Below are 21604 nucleotides of genomic sequence, written 5' to 3'. Positions count from 1 at the left end.
CTCTTATCTCGAGATAACAAGATCTCATATTCAGTAAATTAGGACACAACACCTCGTATCTTCGAGAGTAAGCATTTATTTCAAAACTCGTATTGTGATTTAAAAGAATATGCCGCTATTTAGGTTAAATTAGAAAAATCGAAACCCAATAAGTTAGGGCACGTTTTTTCGAATTTCCAAGTACGGAATATTACTTTATTTTAGAAAGCACAATTGTTTTATCGAGTGAAAGACTAATGAATTATGATTTTATGGCCAAATGAGAGAACAAATTATAATGATAATATGTGCAACAAAGAACGTAATGAACGTAATAACGTAAATAACGATGACAAGTGCAAAATAATCAATAAGATAAATAATGGGTTAAATAAAATAATAAGTGAATAAACAAAATTATTTGATAAGATAAAAGAACTCAACTAACAAATAATAAAAAGCTAAGCAAATAAATGTGAGAATAATAAAAAGATTAAATAAAACAAATAAAATAATAATAATAATAATAATAATAATAATAATAATAATAATAATAATAATAATAATAATAAAACAAAGAATAATTATAATGATACCGAATAATGAAGATAATACCTTAATAACAATGATATGTTAATAATAATTGTAATAGAGAACAACAATACATTAATAATAATATATGTTAATAACAATAATAAAAATATGTAAAAAGGGAATAATAATATAGTAAAAATGATGATAATATGTTAATAAGAATAATAGTAGTAGTAGTAATAAAAAGATAATAGTAATACAAATAAAAATAAAAATAAAAATAATAGTAATAATGATAATAATAACAATAGTAATAAAACAGAGGAAAAAAACAACATAACAATAAGAGTAATAATAATAACTATTATAATAATAAAAATATAAAATTAATGATATAATAAAATAATAATAGGAAAATAAGTATAAAAATAAAATATAATCATAGTAATAATATTTGTAGTAATAATAATAATAGTAAGAATAATAATAATATAACAATAATAGTAATATAACTAAATAATAATAATAATGAAAATAATACTGACGGTAATAATAATAATAATAATAATAATAATATAGTTAAAAATAATAGTAATAGTGTTAGAGGTAACGATAATAAAAAATAGTGATAGAAAATAATGATATTGGTACATAAATATAAATAGAGATATAATACTTTAAAATATAATAATAATAATAATATAGGCAAATAAATTAGATAAAATAAATATAGATGAAAATATACTAATAGCAATAATACCATAGTAATAATGATAATAATAATGATAATAAAGATAAATAATAATAATACTAATGTTAATAATAATAAAATAAAAATTGTAATAATAGTAATAATAAGAACGTAATAAAAAGAAAAAGAAATGATAACATGTAAATAGAAATAATAGTATATTAATAATAATAATATATGTTAATAATGATAATAATAGAAAATAATAAAAATAATAAAATAAAAACTATGTCAATAAGGATAATAGAAATAACAGTAATAAAAAAATAATAAATATAATAATAGAAAACAATAATGAAAATAATTAATTTGAGAATAAAACAGCAAAATAATGAAAAAGGGACTAAATTGAACTTAAAGTAAAAGATCGGGGCCAATTCGGAATAAAAATACAAAGGAAATGACCAATTTGGGCGCGGGGATAACAAGGGAAGAACAAAATGGGCAATATCCCATCCTCCCAAAACGCACAACACCAAGAGGGACCAAATCGCAAACCCAAAACAATTACAAGGTAAAATTAAAATTTAAAAGAAACTCGATTCCAAAACAATAAAATGCAGAGGGACTATTCGCAAAAATTCCCCCTTTTCCAAAAAAAGCAGATCCTGCTGGCGGGTCGGGTCAACGCGCGGGTCATGAGGCAAAACGATGTCGTTTTGACATTAAGAGGGCTGAATAAAACGGCGTCATTTCGAGTGGCTATTTAAATCAGTTTTCTTTTTAAAAAATTCATTCTTTCTCCTCTTTTTAAAAAAAAAACCCTCTTCCCCTTTTTTTTCTCTATAGAGGCCCTTAGTCCGGCGAAGGTTTCGTACGTCGGTCGTCGCGTCGACCACCGTTCGCCGCCGCCGGCGCCGCCGTATGCGGCGTGGAAAATGTCGAAAATTGCCCCTTTTTCAGCAAGATCGAAGGTAAGTCCCCTTTTTTCCTTTTTTACACTTTTTATATATGTGTGTGTGTGTATATATATATATATATTTAAAAAAAGATTCAAAAGAAGGAAAGAAAAAAAATAAAGAAGATGGAAAAGAACCTTTCTCACACTGTTTTTTGATCTTCTTTTGTGGTTTTCTGGTTTGTCTGTTTGGATCTATTTTGGATTCTATTAATCTCTCTTTTTTTGTTCTATTTCATGTTCCAAAAAATTACATTCGGTTTTCTTGGCTTTTATAGCCATTTACAAAAATATTAAAAATACATGCTTGTCACATTCGTTTTAACTCTTGCAGGTGCAAGTGGAGGAGCAGGTGGCGGTGGATGTGACCATGGCAGACCCGGGCAAGTGGTGGTGGCAGATGGACAGAAGGTTGGGGCGGCACACCTAGGGGCTAGGGTTTCTTGGAGGAGTTTAGGATAGTGGGCTAGGGTTAGGTTAGGTTTGGGTTTAGTTTAGTGAGAGAATTAAGCCAAAATTTAATAAAGCAGCATCAAATAAGATTAATCCAAATGGGGATGACACTTGATAAATATAAAATTATTCAAATTTGCCAACAAAAAAAATTCTTCTCTTATATCGGAAAACCTGTCCATAAAGCACATTTCTTCAAATCCAAAAAGAAATAAAACAAAATATTGAAGCAGCAAACTATAATATTATAGTCCAAAGCACAGATTTTGACTTCCTAAACAATAGCATTGGCTGCACTTGCAATCCTTGGCCAAAGATCGGCACACTCCTTCCCAATTGGACCAGTTATAGCAGAACCTACAATAATCATTACCAAAATGTCAATTCTAATATCTCCAAGTTTTTTTTAATGTATTTTAAGTCATTTGGAAGAATATATCCGAAAATGAAATTCGCTCGTGGTCTAAAAAACATCAATGAGAATGAATTGGATAATTTCTCAAATTTTAAATGCTTTTGGACCAAGTACCTTTCATTTCTCCTTTTGGATTCACAATGACACCCGCATTATCTGCAGACAAAACAAGATTTGAATCAAAAAAACTTCATACAGAAAACATCAGAAATTATCATTTTTGGAGCATATATTTACAAGTTTTTGGAACAAATACATTCAATCGAAGACAAGTAAAACATTTGATTACATGTAGGGCCCAAATGGAGCACATGCAAGCATAAAAAACTTATTGCATTTGCAACGACGGACCTACTCGGTTTTCCAGACTCGTAACTGTATCAACTATTGAGCATTGAAGTCGATACCTGACTAATGTCTGGTTATATGGACATTATTTTAACTAATTATCAATATTAGAATATTTTCAGGACTCGGAAGTTTTCCAATGACAAGGTGAAAATTTGAGAACATGTACGGTCCAAATGGAGCACATGCAAGCTTCAAAAACTTAACGCATCTGCAACGATAGACACAACTCGATTTTCCAGACTCGTAACTGTATCAACCATTGAACATTGAAGTAGATACCTGACTAATGTCTGGTACTGTAACTCGTAGCATTAGGGGATGGCAAGACAGAACATAAAAAACATTTTATATAGAATGTCCCAACCTGGACAGGGATGATAACCATAGTTTACCACCCGGTATTGGGGTAAGGTTGGTACATCAATTTAGCTGGTTATGGGACGTGTAGAGAAACACTGAAAAAAATCTCCACACTACATCTCCAGCAAAAAAAACACAAAAATAATTTATAACAATCTACAAAACACAAGGCAGAACAAGAACAAATGTATCGAATCGCGAAAAGGAAGATTCCAAGTTAAGAGAAATCTCCCTCGATAAATTATTCGACCATTTGAGTTCGTTTTGCTGGTCTCAGGAGGCATCAAATCACAGTATGCACAAGTGATTGCACATATCATGACACTGCTTAACCAGCAAGCCTCTTTCATATATGTACTATGAAAATAATGTAATAAACTTCACCACATCAATGATTCCATGTTTTTCACAGCCATAATAAACAAATCTAAATAACCTATGTTCTTGAACAATTCATTTTGCTTGTTATCCACAAGTTCAAGGCATTCAAACATGAGTACAGAGATACATACGCAAATCAAAACGCAAATATAAGTTCGAGCAACATCAATCGATAGGAAGGTGGATTTTACCTTCAAAGTACATGTAAACACCATCCTTTCTGCGCCATGGCTTGCGTTGTCTCACAATGACAGCAGGCAAAACCTTCTTCCTGAGATCAGGCTTCCCTTTCTTGACGGTAGCCATCACCATATCTCCAACACAAGCAGAGGGCAACCGGTTGAGACGGCCCTTGATTCCTTTCACCGAGATGATATAAAGGTTCTTAGCACCAGTGTTATCAGCACAGTTCACTGTGGCTGCCACTGGTAAACCCAGTGACATCCTGAACTTGTTTCCAGCTGACCCTCCACGTCCTAATCACCCAAAAATCAACTTTCAGCTATCAAACAACTTATAATATAAACAATAATCCACATTGAAATAAATCATTCATTCCTTTTACGTTTTTATATTAAATCGGACAAAAGCTATTGAAAAAAAAAAACTTAAATTCATTTCTGGTTTCTGTTGATTTGGGTTTTTGTTTATAGGCTTAGATACGAGCAAAAATTATAAGAAAAAAAGAAGCATGAAAATTTTTTCCGTTGTTTTTTTTCTCTAAAACAAACAAGGGGTTCATAAAAAAGAAAGAAGAGATGGATACTGACCTCGCTTCGACATTTCTGCGGCTGAAGCGAACCGAATAGCAAAAGGTAGGGTTTTTGAGGTTTATATAGACAGCAAATTAGGGTTTTTTTTCCCTCTGAGGATGTTTGTTCCTATTGGTGACGCTGATGATTTCTCCCCTGCTATTGGGCCTGAGCCCAATATTGTACTCAGTAAATTTGATAGATTTTATAGCAAATATTTACTTCACAGCTATAGAATTTTTAAATTGATAATTATTATAGTCAAAATGATTTTAGTCAAAATAAATAACTTTAAGTATCAAGGTGAAAATAAATGGATAATTTTTATTTTAAAATTTAATTTTCTTTTGAGAAAAAATGGAATATAAAGTAAGATATTAGGGTAATTAAGATTAGTCAATTTGCGTATTAGGGTTTAGGTTTCTTTATTGAAAAATATCAATCATTTTATTTTAAAAAAATTGAGATTTTTCATTAGTTGAGTAAAAAGTGAGTACTTGAAATCAATCAAGAAAAAAATCTCAAATTTTAAAAATGACACGGTCGATCAATTTTTCAATCAAGAAAAACAAATACCTAATACTCAAATTGATTAATAAGATAAAATAAACACAAAATCTTTAGTGCAAAAAAATTTTGAGATATTAAAATTTTTATCAAGCCAAGTTTGACATAAAAATTTAGGTTTAAAGCTTAGCAAAGGTAGAAACTTTAAATTTTTACTCCTCTTTCAGTACAACGGATGTAAAAGAAGAGTGATGAATTAAATAATAGATATCAAGATGTTTGGTTAAAAAAATAGTAATATCGATATATTTCTTATCTGTGTTTGATAAGAGATAAAAGAGAAGTGTTATTTATAAATGTACCATCTTACCCTTAAAATCTTTTAGTTTCATATTTATTTAATTGTTTTCACTATGATTATTATATTATTTTAGTTACACTACTGTATTTATAAACTTAAAATGATAATATATTTTAGTATAATATAATTAAATTTGTATTTAACAAATGTAATATGTTTTATTCAATGTAACAATAATTTCACAATAGATCATAATTAAAAATATAAAATTCAAGATAATTTTAATCTGATTCTTCTTTTGCAAAATATAAAAAAAATCATTATAATTAATATTATAAATTAATGTTTATTAGTAAAATTGCATTTAAATTAAGAACCAGATCGTTAATTAAAATAAAATCATTAGACACATTAGTTTCAAATAATCAATCTAAAATGGTAATATCTTCACATAAATATCTAACATCAATAAATATTTGTTCATGTGCTTTAATATATTGATGCAATAAATAAACTACTTAATATAAAAATAGAATTTAAGTAACTTAAAAGTGATTTGTACTAATTAATAAGATAATATTAGCTTCACAATATCATAAATTTGCCAAGCAAAAGTATCTTACATATTAGCAACCTAGAAAATTACTTACAAAAATATAACACAAAAGTTAGTTCATTTACTTTAAATTTTAGGTAATTAATTCCCCTCGCATAAGAATCCTATCACCCACATCTTTTTTGGTTCATCTGAGATAGTGAAGAAAATGAGCATATTAATTTAATTACTAGATATCTTCCTAGTAGGAATAAGTTTTTCTGCTTAGGATAGTCCTGTAATTTTCATAAACTCATCCAAAAGTTGCATAGATCTTTGAAAGATCAAGTGCTTCGTCCCTGAGCTCTTTATTAATTCTTTTGTAGCCTCGACTATTTGCATCTAAATATCTCGGCAATTCCATAAAATTCAATCTTATCACTAGTATTCATACCTCTTTCCAACTCCATCGACCCTTCTAATCTTGCCTCTACTAGTAGATGGGGACCTTGAATGACTATTATCTTCAAAATCCTTTGACAAATCAACATTTCAATTCCATTAAAGCAATCTTCTTTCGCACCTATACCATTTTCAATGTTCTCAGTTCCACCATTGTCATTCTCCTCTCCTTCCAGATCTTCAATAATGTCAATTGGTGTTTGGGCATCCTTTCCAATCGCACGATCTTTACCATATATCATACTCAAGTCTTCGAAATATGGTAGTGTCCTAGTCTTGAATAAGGTTACTTTTTTGTGACTCTACATACATATCAAATTATTAGTTTTGATTGTAACATTTTTTCCAACACAAGTAGAAATCCTTGTCTGAATCCACAATCAACATTGTGGATGCCCAAGTGGTACAACTCAGCAAGACATTGCATCAACCTTTGATCTTCTTCATCAGTCCAATGTCTCTTATTGGACTTGCTACTTGAACTATTACATTTAAGATTCACCTCGTGACTTGTCATCCTACTAATACTATATGCCAAAGTGGAATAACATAATATAACATAAGTATTACCAAATCAAATATAACTAATTAAAACAAATAGTCAAATGCAATTAAGCTTAAATGAATATTACAAAGAAACACATTTCATGTAATTACAGATAAAATGTTTATGGAAAATAGTTTGCACTTTAACAACTAAAATTAGTTCAACATTTTTTTTGAAATGTTCATACAACTTAATTCAATTCAATTTGTTCCATTATTTTACCTCATTGATCTGGAAGCCCTCCACTCGTTAAACATTTCAGTAGCAAGTTATTGTCTAGACATGTTCCACTCATTTGTAGGCTCAATTTCAGAAACTACTGCTTCATAGGTATAAACATCCTCGACCTCATGTGTAGCAAGCAACATGCAAAGATAATTCGATTTTGTATCTTAATGGATAGAAAGAAGGACTCCTAAATATACTTCATCTCATCTTTAAATAATTAAAACACTTTTCAAATATATTTAATGTAGAAGCATGCATTATGTTGAAAAACTCTTTAGCAATGGTGGGTTGGTAACTACATCTCAACTTAGTTAAATGATATTGTTGCCCTCTAAGGGTGCTAAAAATCATTCTAGAAAATTTATAACAAATAATCTAAAAGTTACTTTGTTAAACAAGAATTCGACTTTAGTAGTTTAGAGTGCCTAGTAGGAAGTCTAATTATTATTGTAACCTAAAGAAACATATCAGCCGGTACTTTCAAGCCATTCTTCTTACTCAAAGCATCTCAAATAACTCTCCCATTAGTTGTAGACCCTTCCCAACCAGATAATATGTATGTAAATTGCATGTCAAGGGCACATGCCTCTAAAACATTAATGGCTACCTCATTTTTCCTTGTACGATATCTAGGTTTCTCCTCACATGGCACTAGTATTTTGTCGTGGGTTCTATCTAATACCCCAATACAATTCTAATAGCACATAATTACAAAGGTTACTTAAATTAACTAATATTAGTAAAATGTATATCAGATTATTAATATTATTTTCAGTTAATTACCTTGAACCATTTTCACATGTCATTTGGTTGAATCACTGCAAATAAGTTCAGTCTTTCTAAATAGCAAGTGTTGGATTTTAGTCACACTAATAAGGACTTTATTAAAATACCTACTTACTGTTTCATCTAATGTATTAATTTACACCTCTATCAAACACATAATTATTTGTAAGTTATGTAATATTGACGTATTAAATAATACAATACAAGAACCAAACAAAGTCTTAGTGTCCGAGTTTGAATCACATTGTGCGTAAATTATGTGTGTGAATTCTGTTCAAAATTATTAATTATGTTTTTTAGTGATTTGTATCTAATGTATTTCAAACTTGTTTTATAACTCAAGTTAACTCATCGGGATTAATTATAATGAAATTTGATTCTAAGTCAACAAACACATAATTATTTGAATCGGATTAAATTCTATTTTCTTTTCTTTAATATTATTACTACGTTAGTAGTCACGTAATTATTAGTAAAAAAGTTTTGATCACTCAATTATGAAATATTACAAAATGGTCACCCAACCATTTAATTTTTTCTTTTTTAATCACCAGTTGTCCGATTAATGATGGCATAATGGCAATTTTAATCACCAACATATATACATTGTGTTAATCATCAATTTTGTCTTTTTTGGTCCCCGTTGCATGCTCAACTAACGTAAGCAACTTTTAAAATTGTTATAATAGCAAATTTAACCTTTAATATTTATACATTGTGTCAATTTAGTCTTGATTCTAAAAATTCTAACTCTTACTATTTACACATTATGTAGTTTGATCTTTTTTTCAGTTTTACTTTTCTTTATGACCCTTTCACCTAAAGAGCTAAAAAAATCAAATTTATTGGCTAGATTTGATTGGAAAAAAAAACCTAAAAACTTAAGATAATAATTTTCATATTTTCTCATTCTTTTAAAATTAATCTTAATATTACAAAGAAAAATAAAATTACAAGAAAAGAGACTAAATTAAACAACGCATAAATATTGAGAGTTAAAATTTTTAGCATCAATTAAAATTGGTATTATGTCAAATTTAAAACTGCCACTATTAATAACCAAGTAGCTGATGATAAAAAAAAAGAAAGAAAGTAAAATTAAATAATAGAATGACTAAAAATTAAATGAATTTATTTTTGAATTTTACAATGAAATTTGATTTATTCGATTATCCGTGTTATTCGATTCATTGAATAAAAAAAAACTAAAATGGTAATGCATAATAATCATAATATTTTTTTTTCCTAAAACCGAACCCAACTACTATTAGCTCTATATCCAAAAGTAATAATTGGATGAGAATTAGTTGAAAAATAAAGTCATAAAAACTCAAAGTGCAATTGATGAGTTACATGCTTCAATTTCACTTCTAATTAGTTCAATGACCACATTTTAGTATAAAAATCACTCAATCTAAAACTTCCACAATCAATCAAAATGCATAATAAAGTTACAATATCATTTTGTTATGAGAAAAGCCAAATATTTCCCAATTCTATTATAAACAAACCTATATATTTTAAGATACCGATCTCGATACGTGTATACGAACATAAACATCGGACCCGTGTTCTTGCTACCTCGACAGCTTTACATTTTTCTGTCGGAAATTTGGACTTTGAGCATGGATGTATGCCACTGCAATGGAGAATGACTGCAGGGCTGAGAGTGTTGTTTGGAAATGAAGAAAATACAGGCCATCATGAACATTTGCTATCCTCAATGTCGGGGTACCGTGCTTCGAGCCCTGAAAATTTTCAAAGTTGAAGCAACGGTTATCGCAATGACTATTTGTGTTATATTATAGCTTGTTGTTCGAACATAGGGAATCACTGACATTACCTGAACGAAAAAATCGAATAACTTGCATGCCTCAGAGGTATCCGTTGAAGGCAAACCTCGCTGCTTACTTGCTCTGGCTCTAAGTACGGTCAGCGGACAGCCCAAGTCCCAACCACCACAGTCACAATGTCCACCGGATCTCCATCTTTCGATAAGAGAAGAAGGGCCACCATTTCTTGGACCACCATGAATGCCTGCCGGGACTAGGATATCTGTACTTGTTGAGCAATCATCGGTATTCAGAGAACAATCGCATGGAACCGAGGCTGCTGCAGTAACCCCCGCTTTCTTGAGGAACTTTAAGCCCCAACCTCCAACTTCCGGAAGAGGATTTTTAGGCAAATGGTTCCTCACAACAATGGTGGCCAATTCAAGATTCGGTGAAAATTCTTCCTCTAAGAGATCCATTTTATTGAGTGAATTAGGACCGTTTTCTGTATCATGGCATGGACCCCAAGAAGAATCCTCAACTATGGAACTAGACCATAATCTCGGTATTGTTCTCGGTTTGGATGAGTGACTGCTCTTGAATGCTTCCACTACCTTTTTCGGTATACCTTTATTCTTCCTATGGTTATAGCTCAGAGTTTGCACCTCCGGGTTAAAAGTTTCATTACCACTAAACAAAACGAACTCTGTCTCCATGATTTTAGAACCTTGGGGGCAGATCGAGAAAGAAGTCATTACCTTCATTTTAGCAACAAGGTGTGACTCATCATCACTAATCCCGTGTTCCTTATGGCTACCCTTGCTTGAATGGAAGGAGTACATAAAGTCCGGACCCTTACCCCGAGCTGATCCTTCCTTTGACAAATTGGCTACATATACCTCCTTCCGATTATCTAAGGAGAAAACAAAATATGGAATCCCACCCTTCCATGTGCATTGAAGCATTCCCCGTGAAATTGCCGTAGAAGTAGAAGAAAATGACTGGTCAGAGCATGTTGAGTCTGTACTTGACTCAGAAACGCGCTGTTTATGCGCAGTCTCGGATCCATATTTACGAATTTTGGATATGGGTGTTTCACTTCCTAGCTTATGTGAGGAATAGTTACTGAAACTACCAGGAGAGTTCATGAAGTCATAACTTACTGATCTTTTAACAGCATTCGAACTTGGACGGACATCCGATGCACCGAATTTTTGTAACAACGGGCTCTTCAATATATTCACCATACTCCAGCTGCCTGTTTTTGAACTTACCCACTGTCCTACAGGACGAATGACTACTCCACCAGTCCCAACTGCTAGTGGACAGTCGAAAACAAACCTTTGGAAGTCACAAGCATCTTCATCCCCGATGTTAGGTGAATTCAATCCATCGGATAAAATGCTCATTTCTACGGAGCTCAAGTTCACGGATATGTTGCATTGAGCGGCTTTTGCTGCATTGATAAAAATCAATTCCAGGCAGCGACGAAGGTATTTCTCATCTAGAGTAACTACATGCCTCGGAACTGTATTGCCTACACTAAAAATACTCGGAAGAAATGAATCCTTCATAAGACTTTTTCCAGCCTCTAATCGTTTACCAACACTTAATATCAGAGCATGCTGTGGGCTTACCCTTCTTGCCAGCTTTTTCAATTTTAATTCGGAATAATCCGTTCCATTCTCTCCCGACATGTCCCTGTTATTGTCCAAGTTTTGCAGTGACTTGTCTTCCCCCCGCTCATCTTTCTGACCACTACCAAAAGCATCATCCATCTTCTGTCTCGATTAAATATATGGTGGCTAACGATGATGCACACGCCTCTTTACCATTTTCTGCCAAGAAAATTTCACACGGAATCTGAAGAATAAGATGAAAATTTACATCAAAACAGAACGAAAACAAAAGAAGCAAATACAAACAGTAAACACTGCAACAAAGCTATAACTCGTGTACTACAGAAAATCCGATGTAAACATAGTGAAAACAGGCCTTGGTAACGGTTCCATATAAAACATAAAAAGGAATCATATGGAAAGCATTCATTTCTAGCTAAGAAAAGGAAGCAAAGTAAGACCCTTCCGGTAAAATCAACGAAGAGGAATGGATGATCTCTAGACTCGAAATATGCAATTCGAACTAATTCAGACACTCAAAAAGATGCATAGAAAGATACATGTGCATATACATATGCACATACATATATTACATAAAAACATACATTCCCAGTAAACTAAGCATGTATATACACATACATGCAAAGAAAGGTATATATGTATATACATGTACATACCTACCTACACATATATCACTATCCACGTATGTATGAATGCCATCCATGGTAAAAGATTCCCCTATAATAACCAGACACTTAACATTCCCATCGTCCTCATCAAGACAGCAAAATAAGTATTCTATCAAAACACAGCTAAATTAGCCAATCTAAGGGGGCTAAAGAAATCAAATTTAAGAACAAAATGAGAATTTTAAGAGAAACCCTTTTTTTTTTTTAATATATACAAATATCTTGTTGGTGATGTTATTTCCAATTATGATAATAATTTTTTTGATTGTTCTATATGTGAAAGTTAATGAAGAAGAAAACAAGGACCATATACTTTCCTTTGTCTTTTTATTGCATTTATTCTCATGACATAATATAAATATAATACCTTTCTTTTTTTAATATTTATGAATCATTATGGCATATAATCAAATTTAAAAGGCATGATTACATCAACATCAAGAATATAAACATGGTAAAGGAATGGATAAAGAAGGCATTTAAAAACACCATAACCAGAAATAAATATGGCCTTAAACAGCTTAACTAAACTCAAAATTTATCCAAATAGTATAAAAGATTGAGAGCAGATCAGTCAAAAATTACAAACATTTTAGAGACAAAACTGATGGGGTTCTTGAAATTTGAACACTTTGAAACATAGAACTCCATCAAAAGAAAATTTCAATCTTTTAGCACAAAACTGGGAATTAATTGGGTATTAAGCAAACGAGAAAGTTGCAAACTTTTATGCATAGAATAAGTGAAAAGATGAACTTTCTTTTTTCCTTTCTCTTACCTCAAGGAAATTGGATCCAAGAAAGATCACCAAAAAAAGGGGTTAATCACCCGTTTAATCCCCTGACCTTGAAAGCTCCAAGTAACCAAAAAAAAAAAAAAGCAGCTTTTTTCAGTTTGATAGAAAGAGCAAAAAAAGGGAAGAAGGCAAACAATAGAAGCTTTCAAGCACTGTGTATGTATATATGTGTGTATGTATATATTTTTTGCTTTTGTTAATAGTGAAAGTTGGTAAGGTTTAAACTGTTCTAAGGCACTAATCAAGGTTGCTTGTTTTGCTTAAGAAATATATATAACAAAGCAAAGCAAAGCAAAGCAAAGCAAAACTGAAAGCACCCAAAACTGAAGCAAAAGTAGTGGAGAGGGGTTGATGAAATTGAAAAATGGTGTCCAATATAAAGCTAAGTTTTAATTTATTTTGTGGAATTTGTGTTCTTTCCATGTTCTTCTACGGTTTCAAGTAGGACCCATTTTCGTTAACCTTTTCTTAAGCTAATAAATAAATACAAACATGTAGATAAGGTTAAATTCCACTATTAATCCCTCTACTACGCATGAGCTATGAATTTAGTTCTTTTAATTTTTGTACTTTTCAGTTTTAAAATTGCAGTCTTGACCAAAGTGGCAGCTGCTTATTTCATTAAGTTAAATTTCTTTATTTTCAAAATTTGGCACGATAAATTATTATCTCATGTATAATATCATATTAACTTGTTATTTCTACATGTTACTTTTTAAAAATTTTTAAAATGAATAGAATTAGTGTCATTTACGTCAAGGTTGAAATTTTAAAATTTGAAAATTATTAAGACTAAAATTGATTCAATCGGGGAACAATGACTAAATCTATAACTATACCTATAGTACGAAATATTAGCATAATTTAACTGTGTTCATTTGGCTTGAAATTTTAAAATTCAAAAAATATAAAGATTAAATTTAATCAATTCAAAAAATACAGGGACCAAGTTTGATCTAATTAAAATCTGGAGATTAAACTCACAACTTTTACATAGTACGGGGCTAATGACAGAATTTAACCTATAAATAATAAGAGGAAGTTGAGCTGGAACGCAGGATACATGAAGAGAAATCCATTAAAAGGGCCAAAATAGAGAGAGAGAAAGGGATGGTCACTTGCATCAACTGAAATGGACTTTTCTTGTTTTAATGTTTGATTTTATTTGAAATTTTATTAAATATTTTATTTTTTAACCAAAAAAAAATGGGTGTTTTCAAAAATACATGTGAAAGAGAGAGAGAGAGAGAGATAAAAGAATAACATTGATTTTGAAAAAAAAATTTATTAGGGTAATAATGTTTAAAGTTCTTACAAGTTGGTACTATTGTCTTTCTTTTGTTCAACTTGAAGAAACATAACACAAAAATTGGTTAATATATAATTTAGTACTTAAGTTTAGTATTTTTTTATATGGTACTTGTGTTTTATTTTTCCAAAGTGATATTTATATTTGATAAAATTTATCCATTTTAGTATTTGAAGCTAACGTATTAACTTTTTAGTATTTAATTGGGTTCTAGAGTTGATTTGATAAAAATTCATAATTATCTAATACTATTAACAATTAACTTTCATCAAATCGACCCCTAAAACTCGAATCAAAACACTTACATCGGACTACATTAGCAATTAAGATTCATCAAATCAATCATAAAACTCGAATTAAACACTAAAAATTAACATTTTATATTCATATATCAAAATATAAAATTTTTGTCAAATATAAATATCATATTTAATTAGAAAAATACAGATACCATATTAAAAAATTAAACTCGAATATCAAATTATATAACTTGGTATATAAATTTTGATATAGGGTGATATATATTAATAATTAAAATATTAAATTATTTTTGAGTTGAATATACGCTGTAGCATCTTTTGCATGTTGGTCTTTTCCTCATGTACTTGTCTTGTTCATAAGCTCCTTATTTTGTTTTGTTTTGTTTCATTTGAACCCTAATTTGTTTTATTTAATTTGATTCCTATTTTACTTATCTAGAATAGATTATAATAGAATATTTTATAATCAGATTCAGAAATACAACTTAAAGACAGAAGCAAAATTAGAATTTTTTGAGGGCCAGAATTAAAATATATATATTTTTATGGTAGTAAAAATATAATTTTCTATTTTAATAATCTATATATTTATAATTTTAGAGGATTAAATTTAATTTTATCATTTTAGGGAACCAAAATTCAACTTTATCATTACAATTTAAAATTTTATAAATTATAAAGGACTCAAAAGAAAAAATTTCATTTTAAGAGATTAGACCCTACCAACCCCTAGATCCGCCCCTATCCACAACCTTCTGTTTTCGAGTTGTTATTCAATTTTTTAAGAATATTTGAGTTAAACATATCAAATTTTAAAACTTAGAATATATATAGGATATATACTTTTATTGTTTAATTTTAAATTCAAGTAATACAAATCTAAAAGTGCAGACTTAGTAAGACATTCTAATTTAATCTCTATACTTTTTACAATATTTAAATTAATTTTAATTTAGTAAGATATTTTATTTTATTTTATTTTATATTTTATATTTTATATTTTATATTTTATATTTTATATTTTAATTTTTAAATCTGAAAAATATATTTTTTTATTTTTAATAATTTTATGTACTTTTAAAGGGTAAAGACCAAATTGAAAAAATAACAAATTTTGAGGACTAAAAAATTATTTTACATTTGGTATCACTAATTTTAACGGTAAAATTAGACAGAAAAATAAAAAATTTAAATAAAAAGTATAGAGAGTAAAATTTAAATTTCAAAGGAGTATAATTTAACATATTTAATTAAAAATAGCTAATAAGATATTTTTTGATAAATTAGTTAGGCACATTCTATCCATGCATATAACTCAATAATTGATAAACACATTTAAACAAATGTTCCCATGTTATTTTCTAAATAAAAGAAACATTTTATTTTAAAAAACATTATTTTTAAAAAATTGGAATTTTCTCCAAGACAAACAAATTTTAAAAATCAAAATTTGAGTTATTTTCCCTCTTTTATTTGAATTTGTGCATTGTAAGTGGTTGATGGTCTCAATGCCAAATATTGTGGTGAGTCCAATTAATGGGCCATATTATATGAATTTTATGTGTAAAAAAAATTGGTAACTCCACTAATTTGAGCATTAAGTGCCATGTGACATGGACAACTCTCTATATTTATATATATATATATATATTTGCTTCTAATGTTTAAACAGTCAAATTTCAAAATCCCATTATTTCATTTGGCCCAACATTTTTGACTTTTTTTTTTTCAAGTAAATATATTTGCATGGAAATTTGGTCATTGTTTGGCATCAAATTTGATAGAGAAAGGTGAAGAAATTTGGATCAAATTAGATCATTAACTACCACACTGCAAATGTTTAATTTTTGGATTGATTTTTGTTAGGTTTTGAGTAAATAATAATTATTTAAATTTAAAAATAAATAGATAAAAATTAATAAAATTAGAAAAATAAAATTTAATAATAGACTTATTCAATGGTGGAAGCTACTTGATTTAGTTTAAATTGCTATTTTAATAATAAAAATATTTTTAATTAAAATTGTTATAATATATAAAAATTAATATAATTATTTTATTTTTAAAATAATAAATTTGAAATTTTAATTCAACCAGAAAGGGTAGGTCAATTTTTTTTAAATTTTAAGCCATGATCCAACTTGACTTAGTCCATAGACATGTTTACTTTATATCACGCCAAATGAATATTGTCAAAATCGGATTGAATTGACCCATTGCTTTAAGAATCAAAAGTTCAACTAGTGAGATAACCAAAACCAAAAATTTTAAAAAGTTAAATTCAAAAAATATATTTTTAACAAAAAAAAAATCATTATGTTTAGGGTCATCATATCTTGTTTTTTTTTTTTGACAAAATGCTTAAAATTACCTATAGTTAGAGGTGTGCATGGGCAAGATCAGGCCGAGTTCAAGTAAAATTTTAAGCCCATTTTCTAGGTCTGGGCCCGATCCAGCCCGAAATATGGGCCTAAAAATTTGTCCAAGCCTAACCCTAAATAAAATTGTTAAACCCTACCCAACCCGCCCATATTAATTTTTTTAGCTTATTTTATTAAATAAAATTTTTAAAATATAATAAATTAAATATATTTAAAAACATAAAAACAAATATTAAAACAATAAACAAATAATAAATGGGACTAAAACAATTCTTAAAGTAATACACAAATTGAAAATATAATAAAATGTTGTTATATTAAAATTGAAAATAAAATGTAAATGTAATTAAAAATAAAAAATATATATATTTAGTATATAATTTGGGCCGGGCCTGGGCAAAAAAGGTTTACCCGAGGGCCGGTCCGTTTTCTAAACAAGCTTTATTTTTTTGCCCACACCCATGCACACCTCTACCTATAGCCTCTCCCCAATCATAAATAGTAGGATAATACACTTCAGTATACTCAAACCTACATCCTCCTGCATTAGTAACAATATTCATGTCAATCGAATTAAAACTAAATTAACATATTTAGAGTTTATTTTAACCTTAAATTTTTAAAATATATTTTTATATTTAATTTTTCAAAGGAATTCAAAAATCAACACGTTGAGCCTCAAGTCCAGGTCTTAGAAGATTGCAGCAAAGCACAAGTTACAAGGCTTCTTCCACTCCCTATGGAATTTTCATACCTCTGTTTACATCAATTCATTCAATATGAAAGTGAAAGTATTCTTGAAATTTTTCATTTTGTCCCATAATTATATAAATATATTATTCATATTCTTTAAAGTAAAATATAAGGCATAGAATCTTCAATCATTCAAAGGGTTTGCCGTTGATTTCCCAATTAAATAATAGAATTTCAAAATTTGAACAAATAAGACAATGGCACCAAAGACAAAATATTTAAAAATTTCACAATATTTAAACTATCAATTTTGTTCACATATACTGCAATTTGATCCAAAATTATACAATGAAAATCCCACTTGTTTACCAATATTTTACGTGTTATAGAGAGGTAATTGTTGTAAACCTATCATAGGACTAATATCGTGAATTTTCATTAAATAAAGAAAGAGAGAATCAAATCAACAAAATTAAAAAAAATGTATAGTAAGTGTATTATTACTTTTATGCATCTTTTATTTTATATTTTTCACATGAATAGTTATGGAGTTCATAAAACTATAACAAGTTTAGTTAAGCTGGTATGAGTTATTAAATTAAATTAAATAATTAATCGTGAGTTATTAAATTCAAATAGTCAATTTATAATTTTATAGAATATTTAATTAGAAAACTTAATACTTTATTGAATTAATATCTTTAATTTTATTTATTAAAAGTTATTTTCATTTAATAAAATATGATCAATACATTTTTTCGATAAATTTTATTTAATAAATTATATAATTAGGGAAAGGATTGTATGAAACAGTGACGCCATGTCATCTGTATTCTTTTCCAATAATTTTATGCCACATCAGTACTCTTATCTTGAATTTCAGGATTTTATCCTGAAAAAAAATCAAATCCAAATTAAAATACTAAAATTCAGGATAAAATTCTGAAATTTAAGATAATAAAACTGATGTGGCATAAAACTATTGGAAAGGGATACAGATGACGTGATGTCACTGTTTCCTACAATTATTTCTCATATATTTAACTTGCTTATAAAAAATAACTATAATGGTATTTAAAATTTTAAACAATATGCTATATTAGAAATTTAATAAAGAATGTACTTTATAACTTTGGATGTTGTTATAAGTGAAAGGATGTTATAGAAGGTTAAAATAAAATATAGAAAATCGATTATTCTTGAAATCTGATTGTTATAGCGAAATGATATTATAGCGGGTGACTTTTATAAAGAAAGCTGGTTTTATAATTCTTTGTGTTATGAGGCTAAAAATTGACAAGAGCCTTGGCCCATATTGATTAAATAGATTTTTTTTTGCTCCTCCGTAAAATTAATAATTCAATTTTAATCCTTTTAGCATTTGATTAAATGGAGTAATTCCATTTTTGGCCCTTTCCAAAAAAACAATGAATTAATTTAAGCCTTTTTAGTTCCTTGGTCATATGGATAAACTTTAATTTTGGTCCCTTCAAAAAGTAATAATTTAATTTCAATCCTTTTAGCACAAAAAATTAGATTCGATTCACATGAAAATTTTCAAATTTATCTCGACCTAGAAGTAGGTTAAAATACCATGGAAGCCCTTATACAATGAGTCAGATTGCATTTTGTCCCCTCTACTAAAAAATGAGCAAAGTGTTCATTTTTGTTAAAAATTCCATCTATTTGTTTTGTTGAAAACTAGCATGACTGATGAAATAATCAAATAGTGACACGTGGTCTGCCATGTATATCTCATGTTGACGTACAATGACCAATTTTTAACAGTAAAAAATAAATAGAATTTTTAGAAAAATAACCTATTTACTCTTTGATGTAATATATATGAGATAATTTATCTATTTTAATAAAATAGATAAAATATAATCTAATTTTTAATTTATCAAAATTTCATTACCCAAAATTTTTTACTCATTTTCTCGATTCGCATTCAACATTATTTAACTAATATATTTAATTGCTTATTCTCACAAATTCCTAAAAATTTAAATATTCAAAAAATTTAATTAAAAATAAAATGGGTCCTACAAGATCATAAATTAGACAATTATTGACTGAATGAAATGAATTTTTTAAAGTGAAGCAAGGTTTTGGATGTTCTTAGGAACCGGCTAACCAACAACCTTATTGAAAATAATGAACACTTACTTTTGTTGTCTTGTTAGAACCAATCAACCAAAGTCTATTGCTCCAAAAACATACCTAACTTCTTAGCCTTTCAAAAATTTCAACCCCCCCATTGAGTCAAAATTATTGCATTCAAGGACCTCTTTAAAAAAAAATAAAAAATCATTATTTAGGGTTTGATTATGCCGCTTTCCAGGTCTTATATAATTTAAGTAATTTATTATGATTATCCACTTTTTAGACATGTGAGGATGGATATTCTTAATTTACAATCATTATGCTAATTAACGACAATCAAAACCCTAATCATCGTAATGGATAAAAGTTATTTCAATTGATGTTTGTTTTCTTGTATCATTTATGTACTTCAATTTTTCAGAAAATATTATATGCTTCAATAATTTTTGAGGTTTAATACGTAGTTTAGTCCTTAAAGTATATAGTTTTTATTTGGTCCTTGAATTTTTTTGATTCACTCCAGTTTCTACTGTTATCAAATATTCCCAATTTAGTCCCTAATATTATCATATGTTTTTGGTTCAGTCCTTTTCACGTTAAAAGAATCAGTTGGAAATTGGAATTTATAGCCAATCATAAATTACCACGTGGACCATAATAATATCATCATCAAGAAAAAAACCTAAAATATTAAATAATTTTTAAAAACAAAAAATATGTTAGAATTTTTTAAAATTATAAAAATAATAAAATTTATTAAAAATATCAAAAGATATAAAATTTATTAGAAATTCTAAAATATTGTAAAAAATATTAAAAATCATCAAAGATTGTAAAATAATTATTAAAAATTTTAAAAACTAGTTAAAAGAAATTGTATCTTAGAATAAAATATACCTTTGCTAGTGGCATTTAAAATATTAAAAACTTGATATAAAAAATTGTATGTCGTAATACAAACAGTTTTTATAAAAAAATATTTTAAAATTTTGAATAAACATTTTATATAAATTTTGTAATATTTTGAAAAATAATAAAAAAGGATCAAAAGATACAAAATTATTAGAAATTCTAAAATATTGTAAAAAATAAAATTTATTAGAAATCATAAAAGATTGTAAAAAATATTAATTCTTTTAAAACTAGTAAAAAGTTGTATCTTAGAATAAAATATACCTTCGACTAGTAGCATTTTAAAATATTCTTGATATAAAAAATAAAGATTGTAATACAAACCATTTTATAAAAAATATTTTAAAAATTTGAATAAACATTTTATATCAAATTTTAATATTTTAAATCAATTTATTACCAATAATGCTACAACATGCTTATTTGCTTGGCTCCATATTTAATATATGGAGTAAGTTTCCTTCATTTATTATCGTGCATATATGCTCTTTTATTTTGTACCAAAGGTTTTAGAATGACCAAACATTCAACACTAGTTCTTAAGATGTTGGTATAGAGACAAATACTTTGTCTTGAGATAATAAAAATATTTTGAATAATTGAAAATATTATTTAAATTATTATTTATTTGAAATAACATTATTGTTTATTATTAAAATAATTTGAAAAAAAACTTATCTAAATTTATCACTTAAAATATATACCAATTATAAATTTTGCTTAACTAAATTATAAAAAATTATTGTAGTCGACATCCTTCCAAGAGACAATGATATCATGTCTAAGCTCTAGCAAATGTAATTTATAAAATTTAAAAATATTAAATA

General features: G+C 28.1%; 2 protein-coding genes and 1 long non-coding RNA gene across 7 annotated transcripts; 1 reads left to right on the top strand and 2 right to left on the bottom strand.

The window, feature by feature from the left end:
• Positions 1–2003: 2003 nt before the first annotated feature.
• Positions 2004–2960, top strand: LOC108474509 (uncharacterized). The gene is made up of 2 exons (XR_001869906.2): positions 2004–2178; positions 2497–2960. It is a non-coding gene; the product is annotated as an uncharacterized LOC108474509 (long non-coding RNA).
• On the bottom strand, positions 2751–5048 carry LOC108474508 (60S ribosomal protein L23). The gene is made up of 4 exons (XM_017776458.2): positions 4893–5048; positions 4314–4598; positions 3145–3186; positions 2751–2972 (listed from the first exon to the last, which is right to left on the bottom strand). Exons 1-4 carry the CDS (start codon positions 4903–4905, stop codon positions 2890–2892), a joined length of 423 nt encoding a protein of 140 aa, XP_017631947.1. The 5' UTR covers positions 4906–5048; the 3' UTR covers positions 2751–2889.
• A 4495-nt stretch (positions 5049–9543) lies between these two features.
• On the bottom strand, positions 9544–13519 carry LOC108474436 (uncharacterized). Of its 5 annotated transcripts, none has more exons than XM_017776353.2 (3): positions 13099–13519; positions 10084–11875; positions 9544–9988 (listed from the first exon to the last, which is right to left on the bottom strand). In XM_017776353.2, exons 2-3 carry the CDS (start codon positions 11788–11790, stop codon positions 9818–9820), a joined length of 1878 nt encoding a protein of 625 aa, XP_017631842.1. In that variant the 5' UTR covers positions 11791–11875; positions 13099–13519; the 3' UTR covers positions 9544–9817. The 5 variants fall into 5 exon arrangements, with proteins under 5 accessions (XP_017631842.1, XP_017631843.1, XP_052881912.1 ...); XM_017776354.2 differs by having other exon boundaries at positions 10084–11850; XM_053025952.1 differs by lacking the exon at positions 13099–13519 and adding an exon at positions 12910–13046.
• Positions 13520–21604: the final 8085 nt, after the last annotated feature.

The sequence above is a fragment of the Gossypium arboreum genome, chromosome 3, assembly GCF_025698485.1.
Source record: "Gossypium arboreum isolate Shixiya-1 chromosome 3, ASM2569848v2, whole genome shotgun sequence".
Taxonomy (NCBI): Eukaryota; Viridiplantae; Streptophyta; class Magnoliopsida; order Malvales; family Malvaceae; genus Gossypium; species Gossypium arboreum.
The sequence above is the reverse complement of the archived record's forward strand: the minus strand, read 5'-3'. Positions and strand labels throughout refer to the sequence as shown.